A 17,249-nucleotide genomic window follows, 5' to 3' on the forward strand; every position below is an offset into this window, starting at 1 on the left:
TGTTCAGCTTTAAATATATCTCAAGCTTTGCAGTACATGACATTTAGATACTCCTCCACCTTGACTACCCTGCAATTTTTTTCCATTTCTTTAGCTCTATCTATAACACTAAGACTGTATATAGTCTGTGTGTTACTGAATTTTTGTAGCCTATTAGCCTTATGACCTGGTTTAATAGAGAGAGCATGAGAAGGTACGACGGTACGAGAGGAGTCGCACAAGCATAAATAAACAAAATGAAAGTTCAATCAGTAACAAATTCTGGTTTTACATACTGTCTTTTCCATTTGAATGCCCCTAATACAACTGTTTGCTAGTGGCTCTAACTGAGCCTGCACCTGAATACAAAGCTTCACATAAAAACTTAACATGAGGTCTCGTCTCCACAAGCTCTTTCCTACCAAATAATCTTGACTCTGGGTAAAAAGCTTTTTGTTCACTGTTAACCTTCCAAGTTAATTAATCGTAGGTATCTCCATTTAATACTACAACGTCTGAATTAACTGCTTTCAGTGGTTTTTATCAGTCAGGCATTCATAAACCAGGCAAATAAGGGGGGAAAAATATATATTTATTATCTTATAACAGGGGTATTGTACATAAAAAGCAACAGTTTGGCTTTAAAAACAGTCTTTAAACATGCAAACCTCGCTCTACATTCTAATAACTAAACATTCTGGTAAATTTAATATGCAAAGGGAAGAAAAGCAACATGACCATAAAAAAAAGACATTTACCAAAACTAAATGACTCGACTAATGCATTATTATAACAAAATGAAAATAAAATTCATATGAAATTCATCCTCAACCACAAAGTCTCCGATACATACGTAATCATTGGTCACTAGGAATCTCTTTAGGAAGAGTACTACTTCTGACCTGGTGATTTTTGTCCTCTTTTTAAATGTAACTTGACAAATTCAAAAATGCATCCTTAATGCTAATAGAGGTTTGGTTTAAGTTTGTTAAGAACGTTCTGCTACCACTATTCCTGAAACTTCTTATACATCCTTAGTTTGACTATATTCACATCACAACATTAAGTATTCCTGTACATAAAACGTCAATAACATGTGCAAAACACTGTATAGCAATCTAATTAGACCAATATTTATGGAGTAATGTGTTTCTAATTAAAGCCTGTTTATAAAAACTGTAAGAATCTCTTAAATTGTCATAAAAAACAAACAGAAAGTATCTCTTCTGATCAAATCCTTCATCTTTGGCAAGAGCATATCAGGTTTTAGTCATGGCCAAACATCACACTAGATTGGCATGTTTTCCAAAACTACTAAACTGGTTTTTCTCTCAAGAGCAGGTAATCTCGTCACCCAAAGTATTTTTGCTTTGTTAAAGCTAAAGTAACTTTATCCTGACTGTAGTTGTCCAACCCCCTCCTGTGAGGAGGACTCCAAGATAGCTCACCCAAATGTTCTGCATACCATACATGCCTCTCATAACCAGGTTTTGCATTGACTTAAGATATATTACTGGTGTTGACCACAAAATGCATCCAATCATCCTACTAGGAACTTTATACCCCATAAACGTCACAAACTTCACCATTAATGCTCCTTAAGAAATGCATTATATTAAAAAGAATATTTATTTACGCTCTTTGAGCTACTATATTCAGTCGTTGCATGTACATGCTGGTCCAAAAACCAAGTCAACTCTTACCAAACCACAAACAAGGGGTTACATTCAATAGCTGTGCAAAGGCAGTAAAATGAAGAAATTTATAACAAAACCCCAAGATAGATTCCATTAATCTAAAAAAAGAAGGGCCTATCTTCTCATGCATGTGTGTAATTATTTCCATCTTGGGTTTAAAGTTGTCCCTGGAGACAGAAGCTGTCGAGTCACTGGCAAAGTCCTGTTCGGTGTCTGCACATCGATGGTGTTATGCAACAACTAATTATTTCCACTCACCCCCACAAAAAACAGAACGATAGATAGAGAGCAGAAAAAGTGGAGGTGGGGGAGTAAGTGATAACATAGACGAGGGAGGAGGAGGACGAGAGATGTCAGGAGAGAGAGGGACGAGCAAGGACAAGTCAGGGAGATTATAAATGGAGTTGAAGGGCAGAGTTTGAGGGGGAAAAAGCAAAAGTTAGCAAGAGCATAAAAACAGGAAGAGTGAAGGGCAAAAAGAAAGAAACAAGCAGGAATTAAAAAACGTTTTTCTTTCCATGCATCATCGAAAATGAGAAAAATAAGAGTAAAGTGTTTCATCTTCAAAGCCTGTCTTTTACAAACAATCAAGCCATGACACCAAATATAGAAAGAGAGAAACATGAAAGAATGTGTCAAAGACAGACTTTGCCTGGAGTCCTTTTCCTCTTCCACCATTTTTAGCGGTTATATCATTATTAATAAGAAAAATAGAAACAGAAATATGTGTCATCGCCTCCAGCACAACTTCAATAAAGGAAGAGGGTTAAATAGGAAAAAGAAAGGACAGAATAAGATGTGCAAATTAACGCATTGGGTCAAAGTGAGGACAAGGGCAGAAACTATACCCTCTCCCCTATATATGACTGGGTGCTTTATTTGCATTTCTATGACAAAGAACAACAAAAATGTTAAATAAATAATGTGCATTACATACGATGAAGTATTAGTGCCAGGTTAGATATTTCTTTTTTCATTCAAGAATAAAATCGTAATATTGTGAGAATAAAGTAAAAAAATCATGAGAATAAAGTCGTAAAATAAGAGAATAAAGTTGGATTTTATGACAAATCTTACAAAAACCACTTGCTTCCAGAAAATATGGAGAATCTAGCATCATGTAAAGTTATACTTTGGCATCAGTCTGACAAATAAGGAAATCTTTTAGCACACTAGCATCAAACTGTAGCATCAAACTGGGCAGTTTATCAAAGTGGACTCAGGTTGCTGTTTGGTTGTTCTGGTCGGCAGTCATGCTGGTCGGAACTCGAACTTTTCTAAAATGGGTTGTGGTTTGATGATGTTGTATGAACTTAATTTTTGTAATTTTATGACTTTATTCTAGTAAATGTACAACTTTATTCTCACTAGTTACGATTTTATTCTTGTAATATTACAACTTTTTTTCTGAAAATATTGTAACTTTATTCTCGTATTAAAAAAAGAAAGAATATCTCTAACCTGGCCCTTATACTCAGTCGTATGTAAAAAAAACAAAAAAAAACACAGATAGCTGTCTACGTTTTTTGACATGTCAAATAATTTAAAAATATTTTTAAAAATACAGTTCCCTTCATCTACTCCCGCCCAAATTACATAGGTGCTACGCAAACGTAGCAATGAAAAGAAACATAATTGAATCTCATGTTATGCAATGCAGATGCTAAGTCTGCACCGGTGAAGGTTTCCTCCCTTTGGAATGCCAACAGTCACAAAGAATGTTGTCTTTTAGTTTATTGTTGCTTAAATCTATGAAAAATACAGAATATACAAAAAATATGTTTTTTTTAGCAGCAAGATAGTGATGTTTGAAATGATTAGCTTTTACTCCACAGAGTTGATGACCAGCTAACATGAATTTTAGACACCTAAAATTATCAATAAGAGAAACACTATGAACAAAGCAGGAAAGAACAAAAAAGGGTAGTCTATATGCCATAATACTTTAAAAAAAACCAAGACAGATCTCAGTCACACTCTCACTATCTCACCATCTATCCGTCATCACTCCATTACAACTTCACTGTACCTCACTTCATCATTTTATCACATCAGCTGACAGATAAGCCCCAATTCAACCATCCATCTTTCCCTTTTTTCTGCCCCCAGGCTCTGCTTGGTCTGCTGGTAGCATACAGCATAAATTAACAGCACCTACCCACTGAATATATTCCTCTGGCAGGAAAGCTGAGCAGTAATAGTTGATCTGTAAACAAATGCTTAAAATGAAATCTAGCACAACCTCCAGCCTTAATAGCAATATTCTATAAAGATCACCTCTGTGGACTTTATCCAGCTGAGGCTTTAGAGATTTGTTAGATAACCAGCCCTTCAAGGTTCTTTATGAATTTAATTGTGAATGCATTTTGGCAACATGCTATCATGTCTGACGGCATGTGCTGTAGCTGAAAGAATGTACTATCTGTGTTCTCTAGGACCGTGCAATCATCTATCCATCCTCTTTTCCTTTCAGAGTTGTGCAAACTTTATTCAAGGTTTGTTAGAAAACATTCCTGAACAAACAGCACTATGAAGACCAAAGAACACAGCAGATAGGTTAGGAAAAATATGGACAAGTTTAAAAAAGGGTTAGGTTATGAAATTGCTTCCTTGGTTTTAGAAACGTCAAGGATGTTGCTTGATCACCTAAAAACTGGAGAGAGAAGGGCACAGATAACTTTCAGAGAAATGGCTTTACACCCAAACTGACAGATTTGCAAAAGAGAACACTAGTCAGAGATGCTGCTACTGTATAAGGCCCATGGTGACCGCAACCAAAGTGGGGGACACTGCAAAACACAAGAAAGACGGTCATCTGATCAAATGAGACCAAAATTCAACCTTTTAAGCTTTACAAATCACCTGGAGGGAAAGCAACACTGTGCAACATGCTGAGCACACCATGAACCTGGTAAAGCAAGGTAGTGGCAGCATCATGCTAGAGCAATGCTTTTCTTTTCTTAGCAATGACATGCAAGTTTGCACATTAAATGGGAAGATGGATCGAGTTAAACATAATCTTAAAATAGACAATCCTGAAGTTGATGCAACAACAAAAAAAAAAAAAATATATATATATATATATATATATATATATATATATATATATATATATATATATAGCTAGAGCATTACTTTCTAGGACAACAAGCCAGAATATAGAGCCAGACCTACAATAGATCAGATCAGATCTTTTGTCAGGATTCTCCAATCTATGTAGCCTGACGTAGTCCGACTCAATTCTAGTCAGAATATGAGTCTGATACTGCTCCATAGAGCTGTGATTATGGGGCGTGTTTTGAACGAACCAGGAAAAAAAATGCCTCTGCACTCAATTGGATAGACCTTCAACCAATAAGAGCAACGGAGTGCGTGACGTATCTTAAGCGAGGCATAGTTGTTGTCCACAAAAATCAAAGCGTGCAGTTTCACGCCTAGAATAAGAAGATGAGACTTGATCGCGTTTCTCTGTTCCTCTTTTAAAATTAATAACAGACCTAATAGCAGAATCTACTCACCCAAACTCTCCAGCGGCAGCCATTATTGTTGTCACCCAAGCGCGCTTTGGTCACGTGGTTGATAGCGTTACTCTTGATCATCTGTCCATCATCGTATAAAGCCCGCCCTGACAATTTGATTGGATCGCCTGACAGTGGGCGATAATACTCACGCTACTATGGAGCAGAGCCAGACCGAACTTCCCCGAACTCAAACCTTGTGGGCGGGACTAAGTTCGGACTGGCACCCAGGCTACAATCTATGGGTAAAACCTAATTCAATTGAATGCAACCCAAATATGTATCATCTCTTCATTATTTTTGGCGATTAAAAGGGATCTTTTAAAAGTAAACAACAAATTTAAATTCAAGCTTTCTCAAACTTTACATTACAGGCGGTCTCTCAGTTCCTGTTCTACTGATTTCTCTTCTATAGGAAAAAACAAGAAATTTCAAGCTTTTAATTTTAATTTTAAAAAACCTTGAAAAAAAAAAACATTATAAAGACACATCATCATTGAAACTTTGTACCTGTAATATTTTGACCCATTATAAAAACACCAGAAAATGCCTCTTAGTCGAAGAATATGAGTCATGAAATCAATTTTGACGAAAATGTTTTGCAGATCTGCTTTTTTTTGCATTTCTTCTGACTGGTAAAAATAATAAAACTTTTGACCAAATCTTTCTGGAAAATTCATTAAATATTCTGTCTTCCAGAAGCTCTGAATGAGATTGTGTGCGAGTGTGTGGCCTCTCGGGGCTACAAGCATTACTGGGTAGTCTGAGCATTTTCATTAGTTCCTCGAATGCCAAAAAAACCACATGGGTATGTTGAGCAGCTGCTGGGAGTACTAGAAATCAGAAAGGTCTATGATCTTTGGCACAAGGAGGGGGATGAATGTAAAACTCAGACACATCTGCCAACCACCTTAACATCTATGTCTGTATATAAGGCATGTGAAAATTCAAACCTGCTTCCCTTCTCATTCCTTTGTGTTCAAATGGCCTAAATGTATGAATTATGTCCGTAGGTTTAAAAACTGTGCAATGTTTTGCTAATTCCGATGAGGAAATCGACTCCAGTTTAAAACATCAATTCTCAATGGAATGAAAGTTTTTCTTGGTTTTGGTCAGACCAGCTAAATAATTTGGGGAACATAAGGAAGTGGGATTTAGCCATTTTGGCTTTAAGTAAAAACCCCTTCTGCAGTTTGTGTGCGATTTCATTTGTATTCAAGAACTGCTGTAAAACATTCCAGTTCATTTGCAATTATATATTTAGTAAACGATGTCAGCAGTTCAAAACTAAAGCACTCACCAGCAGCTTATAATATGTATCTCTTATAGTGTGGTAGATTAGGCAAAAGTCATTCAAATATATTGTTTAAATTTCTTGTAATTAAAACAAAACATTTTTTACCAATTAGAACATGGTTCTATAAAAAGATGTACAAAGAGGGATACATTTTTAATATTTAAACATCTCAATAATCCAATAAAAAAATAATTGGCATCACAACAATGATAGGAACTTCTCCTATGTTCATTAGAAGCTGATTTTTCAGCACATCTCTGTCTCACGTGTTTGTCTAATCCTCAACCCCAGTTTGTTTACAATGTTGAACCATTTTCATCTGCCATTTTTATTTCATTATAATCATTATGTCCGCATGGAATGCAGATTTATTAACATGGTCTATACAATGACTAATTTCTTGAAGAGTTTTAAATAGTAGGCAGGTAAAATCAGCATTTGATTCAAACAGTAAACATTTGAGAATTATCATTTTGTGCAAAAATGGATTATGTCTTGTTAAGGAAAAAGCTCAAAATATGCTGTTCAAAAAACAAAAAATACTGGTCTTAACAGTTCACCTTTCACTTCAGCTGAAAAAAAAAAACATTTAATTTAATATGATAAATAGCCTTCTGCATGCTCACAGTTAAACCAGCCCCTCCAGAAAGCCATCTTTAGATATAAATCCATCCTACCTGACCACAGGCTCTGGTATGGCTTCCAGGTTGGCTGGGACCTGCACTCCCTTCTCCCACTCTTGTCTCCAGGGGTCTGACAGCACGTAGAAGTCGTCTGGGCCGAGCTGGGCTGAGTCTGGCAGCTTCATGGCCGTGATGAGGTCTGTACGAAACACCTGGAGGCAAGAAAAAAGGGGGGTGAGTAAGAACATTTTTGCTTCCTGACTTAAAAATGACATTTATCCATGGGTGGAAGTGATTTTACAAACCTTTTTTTTTTCTTTGGTGATGACTTAAGGTACACTCAAATAGATTTTGACTTTTGCTTTTGTTTGTTTTTTGATATACACGGTAATGAGCAGAGTAGAAATAAATGCAACAAAAAAAACACACACTGATTTTTCAATTAATAGCCCAACTGTTGACATTTTGAACCTGTGAACACCCCCACAACACCCATTGACTTCATTTTTAAATAACAAAACAATTATGTATTGCAATAACTGGTATTTCCCTGCTCTGGTGATCTTCAAATTGAGTTAGGAGATTACAGAGTTGTCTAAGGATGCCCACTTTAACCAAAAGCAGGCAGCGACAGAAAGTAGCACTTGGAAAAAAGTAACATGATTTTTGAACAATGTCTATCCCCATATATGAAGATGTTGCAGAGCAAAATTGAGCATAGCTGTATATGCAGCCACTGATGGGAGAAGAAAGGCAGAAATAGCCATAATGAGTTAGAGCAAAAGGAAGCAAGAGGAGGCATTAAAAAGGTAATCATTGCAATAAAATGTTGACATTAACCCTGAAACCTTTAAAGGTCAGCGCAAACAAAGTAGATGTAAATAGAGACACATTCAAATCCCTGCATGTAGGAGGATTCCAGAAATAAACAAGGTGCGCTCGGATGTGGTGTTTATGAGACCTGGGGGAGTGGGTGTATCAAAGCAGATGATCATTCTCACACATAGAGCCTCTGTCTGTCTATTCTGGGACCTGCAGCAGTGATATTGTAAGTCATAAAGTGAAGGGCATCAAGAATAAACAAAACATAAAAGAAAAAGCAAGCGGTAACATGGCGCTCTACATCCCATCTTCTTTTAAAAGCTTTGTTTTGTTGTTCCACAGCTCAAAGTATCTTCTGAATCTGTAAAACTAGTGTCATCTCACTACATCCCTACTTATGATATTTATATAAGACCACCAACGAGAAACAGGTTCAAAAAGAGCAAATAACAGAAGCTGGGTGTGTAAAGTTCCCTTTGCATCTCTGCTTATTTCTGTATCTCCGCTTCTGTTTCCTTGAAACCCAGACAGCCTCAGCACACGGAGCCTGGTTCTGCTGGAGATTTCTTCCTGTTAAAAGGGAGTTTTTCCTCTCCACTGTCGGTACAAGCATGCTTAGTGTGAGGGATTGCCTTTGAGTCAATGAGTCGACGCAATTAAGTGGTTTTTGCTTAGATGGAAAACTTTAAATCAGTTTGACTGTATGATCCGGTTGAATTGTATCTGTAAATTGCATTGATATATATATATATATATATATATATATATATATATATATATATATATATATATATATATATATATATATCCTATTCCTTCCTCCAAGCTGGGGTCCTCTACCAGAGGCCTGGGAGCTTGAGGGTGCCCCAAGTGCCCCACAGGTACAACAGCATCTACATATTATATTATATATATTAGGCTTGTCCCGATCCGATCCACATATCGGATCGGACGCCGATATTAGCAAAAAAATGCGTACCGGCAAAGCATGTAAAAATGCCGATCCAGACTGTCGATCCAGTTTCTAAAAAAAATTCTGTCCGTATTTTCCAGTTTCGCCGATTGAAACAATCCATTCCACTATTTTGCACCAGTGTTCCCCGAATCCGGTCCGTATTTTCCAGACCACAGGTCTTTTTGGGTCTGTCTCCCAGCCTAACCATTAAAACAGGTGAATTGGAAGATAGCGGGGAAAATGTCAGCCGTGTGGGATTATTTTATCCTGCACGATGTGTAGATGGAGACTAGGTGTGGAGGACATTGGGGAGTATAAGGCATTTTTGTGTAACTATTATTTGCACTGATTTTTTTTAAGTAGTGTCTTTTTTCAAGAGTAGAGTCCTGATTCTAAGTTAATAGACTATTTTCCACTCTTGTCTGTTTTGCATTTTTATTAAAACTTACAGTAATATAGCACCTTTAACTGTTTACAATATTAGGTTGCTATTCATAATTTTGTCCAGTTTATCTCTTAATAAACAGGTAAGTTTGTTTTTACCAATCATTGTGTTTTATTCAATCTCACCTAATTCAGCTGGCTAGATGTTATCAAGAGTACTAAAACCCTTTTCAACATGAGTCTTACAACTAAGGCTAAATACTTTAACTTAAACCTAAATACATGCTCGGATAGGCTGGTATCGGCCAGTATCGGTATCGGATCGGAAGTCCAAAAACAATATCGGTATCAGATCGGAAATGCAAAAACCTGGATCGGGACATCTCTAATATATATATATATATATTGCATTTAAGATTAAAGAAAAAACATTTTCTTCTGCCAACATGCTCTATTCAGAATTCCTTAAATGTAAAGTTTTAGTTTCACCTGGTTTAATTCTGTAAAAAAATCTTCTTTGAGATGAGGAACCTTTAGCCATCTGATTATTAATTGAACAAAGAATCAACAGATTAACCAATTAGCAAAATAAACATTATCCTAACCATAATTAATAATCTTAGCAGTAAGATATCCAAAAAGAATTAAAATCCTTACTTTCCTTTTAACATCCTTTTATCATTTTAAAGTAAGGAGTTTTTTGCCTCTGAAAACAACACCCATTTGTAACATGTTTACATGATGTTATCAGTGATTTGTAAATAAATTGCTTTATCAGTTTCATGTATTTCATATGTTTGAAATTATGTTATTTACTTAGGTCATCTTTTACTGATGTAAGAAATCTCTAACACACAGCACCTTTTCCTCACTCTGTGAGATTGAGAACGCATTTCCAGTAGAGTAAGTAGAGTGTAGCCTCAACTACGAGATTTGGCTGCCAACTTTTCTGAATCCAGCTTGTTCCAGAACAGATTTTGACGCTTTGGACGAATAAACAAAGAAACTTTGCCTTAATATGCTCAGCCTTTAACACTTACTCTTTTTAAGTATGGGTGTGGATAAAAAAAAAAAAAACAGACCAGCTGACTTCAGGTCTTCTTCCCTTAGTAAAAACATTCTCACTGAAGAATTGTTTCACTCATTAGTGCTTATGTACAGTGAGCTCACTGATAAAATTAATACAGAATTGCAGTGTCCAGCCAACTGCTTACTAGTCAGAAATTCAGAAGTGATGATCATTTATGTGGAGTAGGGATGAAAGATGAGTCACAGTGCAGTATATGAAAGGACCATAATGTAGAAAGCAGCATTCATGGCTGTGCTGCTTGGCTACCTCTGCTGACTCCCAGCCAACACAAACAAGTAATAAAATAGAGCAAGAGTGTGTGTTTAACCGGGCTCGACTGTCTGCAAAACCCGTTCAAGCCGACACTACTGTCACAGTAAGTGCGGTTGCTCCACTGCAGGATTTTCTGATTAGGAGTGTATGTTAGATGGTAAAACCAAGGCTGTAATAGATCTTTTCTTCCCCTTCAGCAAAACAGGGAAGAACAGATAAAGACTTGGGGCGACCAGCTCCTCCCTAATCTCCTTTTTTTCCTTCACTCTCCTTTTCTCCTTCTCCATTTATCTTTATGCTGCCACTTTCAGATGTTTCTCTCCAGTGGAGAGACAAGAGTAAGACAGAAAAGATAATAAGAAAATGGAAGAGAAATAACAAACAGAGGAGACCGTCTGATGAGACAGTAAGCGACCAGAAAACAATAGGAACATAATATCTAAAAGTACATTAGGTAGCTATGAAATAGATGGAGAAACTGGGAAAAAAAACAACATAACGAAAAGAAGGAATAATAAGCCACTAGTAGAGTAGAAGGAAGAAAAAGGAATGCAAGAGAGGACCTCAGTATATCAGTTTTATTACTGTGTGTTTGTACAGGAATGGCTGCAGCTAATTAATGTCTAGGAAACTCTATTACAGGCTCCTGCAGTTTTATGTTCTGCCGTCTTTCTTCCTCTCCCTGCCTGCAACTGCAACGCAAACCCTATTCATCTTTTCCTAACTATTTTTTGGAGACTACCACTTAGAAGTCATCCTCCCTTACTGATGGGTGACAAGACAGAAGATTACAAATAGGCAATTTAACAAACTAATGAGATAAACCTTCCTCCATTTATAAAAGAAATCAATAGGAAAAATGTGCATGAGGTCATTTGATTTTTGTAACTTGCTTATCTTCTGCAAAGTGAGTTAACGTCTGCGCTATATGCAAAGACAAAAACAGAAATGCTTTTGGCGATTTAATGTCACCGAGCAACTGAAGGAGAGTCATGCATGGGAGAGAGGGAACAAATGTCATCCTTGGCAGCTTTTATTGTGGACAAAAGCTGTTGCGTAATCGGACTAAGGGAACAATGGAAACTCTGTCAGTAATTATTTAAAAAGGGCATTTAGCCCTCCATCTATCACTTGATTTATTTGCAGCCTAAAACATTTTTCCACATCAATCAAACACAACTACGCAGCAGACATGCAATTCAATTTTGCCATTTCCTTGCAGCCTTCCAAATTTTATAAATAATATGCGGATAGAATTGCCAAGTGGCTTCCCAACTCCAACAAAAGATGGAATGAAACGGCAACGTTCAAACAATTCATCCAATTGAGGTCACCGCACTTGTTTGTTTTCTTTTTAAATCAAATTTTTAGTCGTAGTTCTTTATTCCTACAAAAAACAAGTCTAGCCTTCAAGCTGGGCTGTCAGATTTGATCACACAACCCATATTATCTTAATGTAATATTAACAGAACTGCTTTTCTTTTCTTCAGGCTTGTTGTCGCATCCTGGTATCAAGAATACAGGAACAGATACAGATTTAATTAATGAATACTAAAAAAAAGAACACTAACTAGACAAAGGTTGATAAATTGGCAAGCTAAGCTAAATTCTGTTCAACATGTTAAGTGTCTGTGGATCAGATTGCCGAGGCCTACACCTTCAAGTGCTACCCAGTTCTCTGCACAGTCACTCATAGTTACCCCAATAGGTGGTGGGCCCCCTGAGATATGACCTCCCCCCACTCCTTTGGGCTTAGCCCTACCTGGCCCCAAAGGGAGGAACCTGATGACCAGGCACTTGCTAATAAACGCCAACTGCATGCCTGGCTCAGCCGTACTATACAACGTCTAGTGCCTCCATTTTATGACCGAAAGATCAATTTTAGCTGCCTACATCCAGCTAAAAGTAGCTTTCACTGCATAGTGTTTTTGCAATCCAATTGGTATTTTTTCAGCTTTTTTATTGTCATTACACTGTCACAAATACAGAGCAATGAAATTAACACTCTGCATTTAATCCATCTCCTTGGGGAGCAGTGGGCTGCCATTGTGAGTCGCCTGAGGAGCAGTGTGGGGTAAAGGGTCTTGCTCAGGGACCGAAAGTGTCAGTCTGCGGGAGTTGTGCTTGAACTGAGAACCTATGGATTTCAAGCACAATACCCTAACCACTAGGCCACCACTCACCTAATAGACATATATATATATATATATATATATATATAGGATATAAGATAAGGAGCTCAATCATCTGGGAGAGCATTGGAGTAGAGCAAATTCTCCACAATTTGACAAGTCAGAAATGAAATTCTGATCTACCCGGTCAGGCCTACCACAGCCATCTTTGGAGTTGAAGTGGTTGCTGAATTAAGGAGAGCCAAAGTCTGATATTTCTGTTTTATTTTAGGCATTCAAGGCTTTGTTCTAGTTGAATAAGGTCAGGATTTATGTGCATTGGAGAGCAATGACTCTAAATTGGAATATTTTCAGTTATTTCTCTTAAAAGTTGACGGTATATCCATTCCTCACCCTGCTACCATATTAAATTGTAAGGTTAAAATGTAAGAAATTGCCTAATATTGCAACCAGCATAACATATTTTTCAGTTTGAGTCCATGACAGTAGACAAGGACTCTGCAACAACCTGAAAGGCTCACAATCTTATAATAATATTTACACAGTGACTGTGTGCTGATACACTAAGCAATTTGCTGTACATGAAGGCAGATGTTCAATCAAGTTAGTGGCTGAATGAGTCTTATCATAATGCCGGATGGTTACGGAGAGAGAAGAGGTGGAGATTGAAGGCTGGCCTTTTACATCCAGCGATGCAATTACTACCATGAGCACTCTTGAAGGCTCTGGGAAGTTGTTAGCAGAAAATAAAAATGGCAGCTCCCCTAGTTCTTGCTGGAAAACTTGTCTATACTCATCAAAGCATAATTCTACATGGTTTTTCTTAATAATCTGTCCAACATTAATTAATAAATTATTCAGACCAGTTTCAGATGTTTGTAAGGGAACAGGTGAACATCATCTACATATGAAGCACTGTTCACAGCTCTTTGAATAGCTGAATATAAGCTGAATAGTTTTTCTATCTGCTTAGCATTTAGTCAAATGCAAGCTATTTAGCGTTTGATCTTAAGCTACCTCAAAGGTTTTTAGTGAAAGATATTTTGGGACTGTGATGAAATGCTAGGTGCCCTATGAGTCATTGTCAAGAAATGCAGTAACGTTTTATATCTTAAAGGTATAATGGATTTTGACAAAGTTTTGAAAAGACCCGCACACTCGACAAAAAAAAAAAATGCACATGCACAACCCTGTACCTGTTCCCGAGATTAAACGCCTGTTAAACATGTGTGAGAGCATGTAAAAGCCCATTTCTCCTTGTGCATGCTCTGTTTAAAAGTTGCAGTTTGCATCGCTTATACAAGTTTACTTTCCAAAAGAAGTATTTCAATTTTTCCACTAAGTCAGACTCACCACCGGTAAGTAAAAGTGGGGTCAAGCACGTAGGAAGGCCTTACATAAACATATCAGCATAATGATTGACAAGTAGGAGGACCACTTATTTGGATGATGCACTCGGAAAAAAACATCCTCCGCTATACCTTTAACTGAGGCAAAGAAACAAATTTTATATAATGTTTTCAATGAAAATTAAGGAATTTATAAGCTGACACTTTGGAATTGCATTATTTTAAAGTTTATAGCCCTGATTAATATAAAAATGAAACAATTTTTTATAACAATTATCGATTGTCAAACGCTTCAACATGTGTTAAATCTGCTTTCCTTATTCAAACACATTATCTACAGTTTAATTATGTGACAGCTACTTTACAACTATCTTTAAACATCTTTCTATTGGAATGATCCATAATCTAATACTATTTTATTATCTGGCTTTTAAGTAGAAGGAGAGCTGGGAATTAAAATCGTTCATTTAAAAACCTTACCATGACTACTGTTCAACCCCTGACTTTGCTTGTTTGCATTTGGTATGAGGCAGACTGCCTGTCTTGTCTCGTTATGGACAGACTAGTATCTCTCAGCATCTGCAAGGCACTGATAGATTAGAGCTCTCTATTTCCTCCTGGGTTGAACAGAACAGAAACCAGAGGATGACAGCTGAAAGCTGACATTTCAAACGCAGAAAAGCACATCCAGTAAGGCAAATAAGGCTAGCACATGCATACAGACATACATACACAACCACACAACATAAACTATTTCTAAAAAAGAAAAAAGGACAAAAACACAACTAATATAAGGAAGTGAACTGGTTTTGCTCCCACTCAGTGGAAGAAACACATGCATATGTGTACACATGCACACACATAACAGAGTTTTACATAGGTTAACACCAAAGCCTTAGCCCACTAAATAGACCCTGTTATATTGCTGCTGAGTCAGTCCACTTAAAGCACTGCGACAGTGCCTAGAATGCTTTTAAAGGAAAAAAAGACAGTACACAATTGTTTCACTCTGTTTATCTTGAACAACGTTCAGCCTAGTTCATGTTTAGTTGAAAAGGGATGAGAACACTGACACAAAGAGCAAGGAGATACTTATCTCTTCATTTCCTGTCCCTCTGGTACTATTACACTGCAGATTCTCCAATTCTAGAGATAATTCAACACAAACAAAACCCTGAACAAATGGCACATTTTTACAGTAGAATATTTCAAATCTTTGCGAAAACCATTTCTCAGACTGGATTCAAAGTGTGGTGCTACAATGCAGTTTTTGGTTCATTACCTATGGGTGAGTAGGGGACTGGTTAACTATCTTTTTAGTGAGCTGGTTATCTATCTATGTCATGATCTTGACGCTGATGAATGGCTTAATGGTTTATTCCATTCACCTGTCTAGCTCTGCCCAGTTTCATCACCGTCCATCTGTGTCACCTGCTCCGGTCTCTATTTAACCTGCTTGATCCCAGTCATCAGTGCCAGATAACCTTCGGTGAGAGTTCTATAGTGTACCTATTTGTGTTCGGATTGCCTGATCCTGACCTGTTCTGCATTCGGACCTCTGAGCCTGCCTGTTCCTGTCCTGATCCGTTTGTCTGACGTGCTGTATTGTCTCTGAATGGATGGGGGACTTGGTTAGCAGGTTGGCCGTGTAATGGTGGGTGGGAAACTTGGGTCAGTTGTCGCTCAGATACTTTATTTGGTCAAATGCTTGCTTCATTGGGTCTTGGTGAAATTCTAGCAGTCTTTATAAATGTACTATGTAATGTAGCACTGAGCAGTCTGGAAATAAAGGTATATGATAGACTGCATACTTTAAGCACGCAGAGCCAAATGACTTCTCCTCAACCGGATAGACAGCACTTTGCTCAAAAGCTATTTTAGATTTGTTTAAGAAACACTTTTGATTTAACAAACTGCAATAAAAAGTGAAAGAGACAATACACCCGTAACTCGGATAAGCTTTAAAGAAAAACACAAACTTTAGATTTTATGACCTGTTAATAATAGCAAAAATGTACAAATATAACTTTTGCTAACAAGGTATGTGGGAAAGATCAATTAAAGCAAAACAGACTGGCAAAAAGAGGAAATATGTGTAGGAGAGAGAAAAGGGAATATTTTTTTATTCCTCTGGGCATCATGGCTACCTGGCTGCCCACAGTGCGTCATGGCAGATGTCAGCTCACAGAGAGCAGAGGATAATTTTAGCTGGCACATCACAGCACGGACTCCAATGATTGGCTGCTTGGAAAGTCCACATTATTCAGGAAGAAATGTGTGCATATATGTGTGTGAGTGTTGAGTGGGAGATCAGGAGTGAGAAAAAGACGGAGGAGAATAAGAGATTGACAAAACATGATAAAAAGAGAGGGAAAGGACTATGCTTTTGTGTCTGAATCAGAGAAAGATAGGTGCATTAGTCCTGTGACTCACTTATTTCAATGAGCACAAAGACGAGAATCCATCATTTTTCTGTATTTTTTATTTATTTTTGGCTTTATTTTTCATTCTGTATTCAATAAAGTACTTTAAAATAAAATTCAATCTGGGAACCCATTCAGTCATTTACAATTCTAAATTCTGAGGCAAATGGTGTTTAAGTGTGGGGAACATATTTAAGAAGATTAGGAAGATTTTTGCATTTTTCGCCCCTGAAGGGGCATCTTTGTCACATTTTTTGGCTGGTTAGTTGCCTCAATATCTACATGCTCCCTCTTGCTCAGTTAATAAAAAACAACAACATCAGATACCATAACTATGCAGACGACACACAGCTTTACATCACCATGTCACCAGGTGATTACAAACCAGTTCAAGCACTGAGGAAATGCTTAGAAGAAATCAATGCCTGGATGTGCCATGATTTTCTTCAACTGAATAAAAACAAAACTGAAGTAATAATCTTTGGACCAATAGAGGAGAGATCTAAAGTTAGCACACAGCTTCAGTCGCTTCAGCTAGTAACCACTGATCAGGTCCGAAGTCTATGTGTATTGCTGGATTCAGACTTGAACCTCCAAAAGCATTTAAAGACAATTACAAGGTCGGCTTTCTATCACCTGAAGAACATTTTCAGGATTAAAGGACTAATGTCTCAGCATGATCTGGAAAAACTAATCCATGCGTTTATTTTTAGTCGAATTGATTCCTG

The 17,249-nt window shown here is 37.2% G+C and overlaps 1 protein-coding gene across 1 annotated transcript in view; it reads right to left on the reverse strand.

Moving 5' to 3' along the window:
- Positions 1 to 17,249, reverse strand: part of LOC119797957 (E3 ubiquitin-protein ligase Jade-2-like) — a 149,949-nt gene that overhangs the window by 67,901 nt on the left and 64,799 nt on the right. Inside the window, exon 4 of the mRNA XM_038307247.1 lies at positions 7,169 to 7,326. Within this exon, the coding sequence (XP_038163175.1) occupies positions 7,169 to 7,326 (158 nt within the window). The remainder of the gene's footprint in view (positions 1 to 7,168; positions 7,327 to 17,249) is intronic.

This window comes from Cyprinodon tularosa, unplaced genomic scaffold, assembly GCF_016077235.1.
Source record: "Cyprinodon tularosa strain WSP-4 unplaced genomic scaffold, ASM1607723v1 ctg605, whole genome shotgun sequence".
NCBI classification, from domain to species: Eukaryota; Metazoa; Chordata; class Actinopteri; order Cyprinodontiformes; family Cyprinodontidae; genus Cyprinodon; species Cyprinodon tularosa.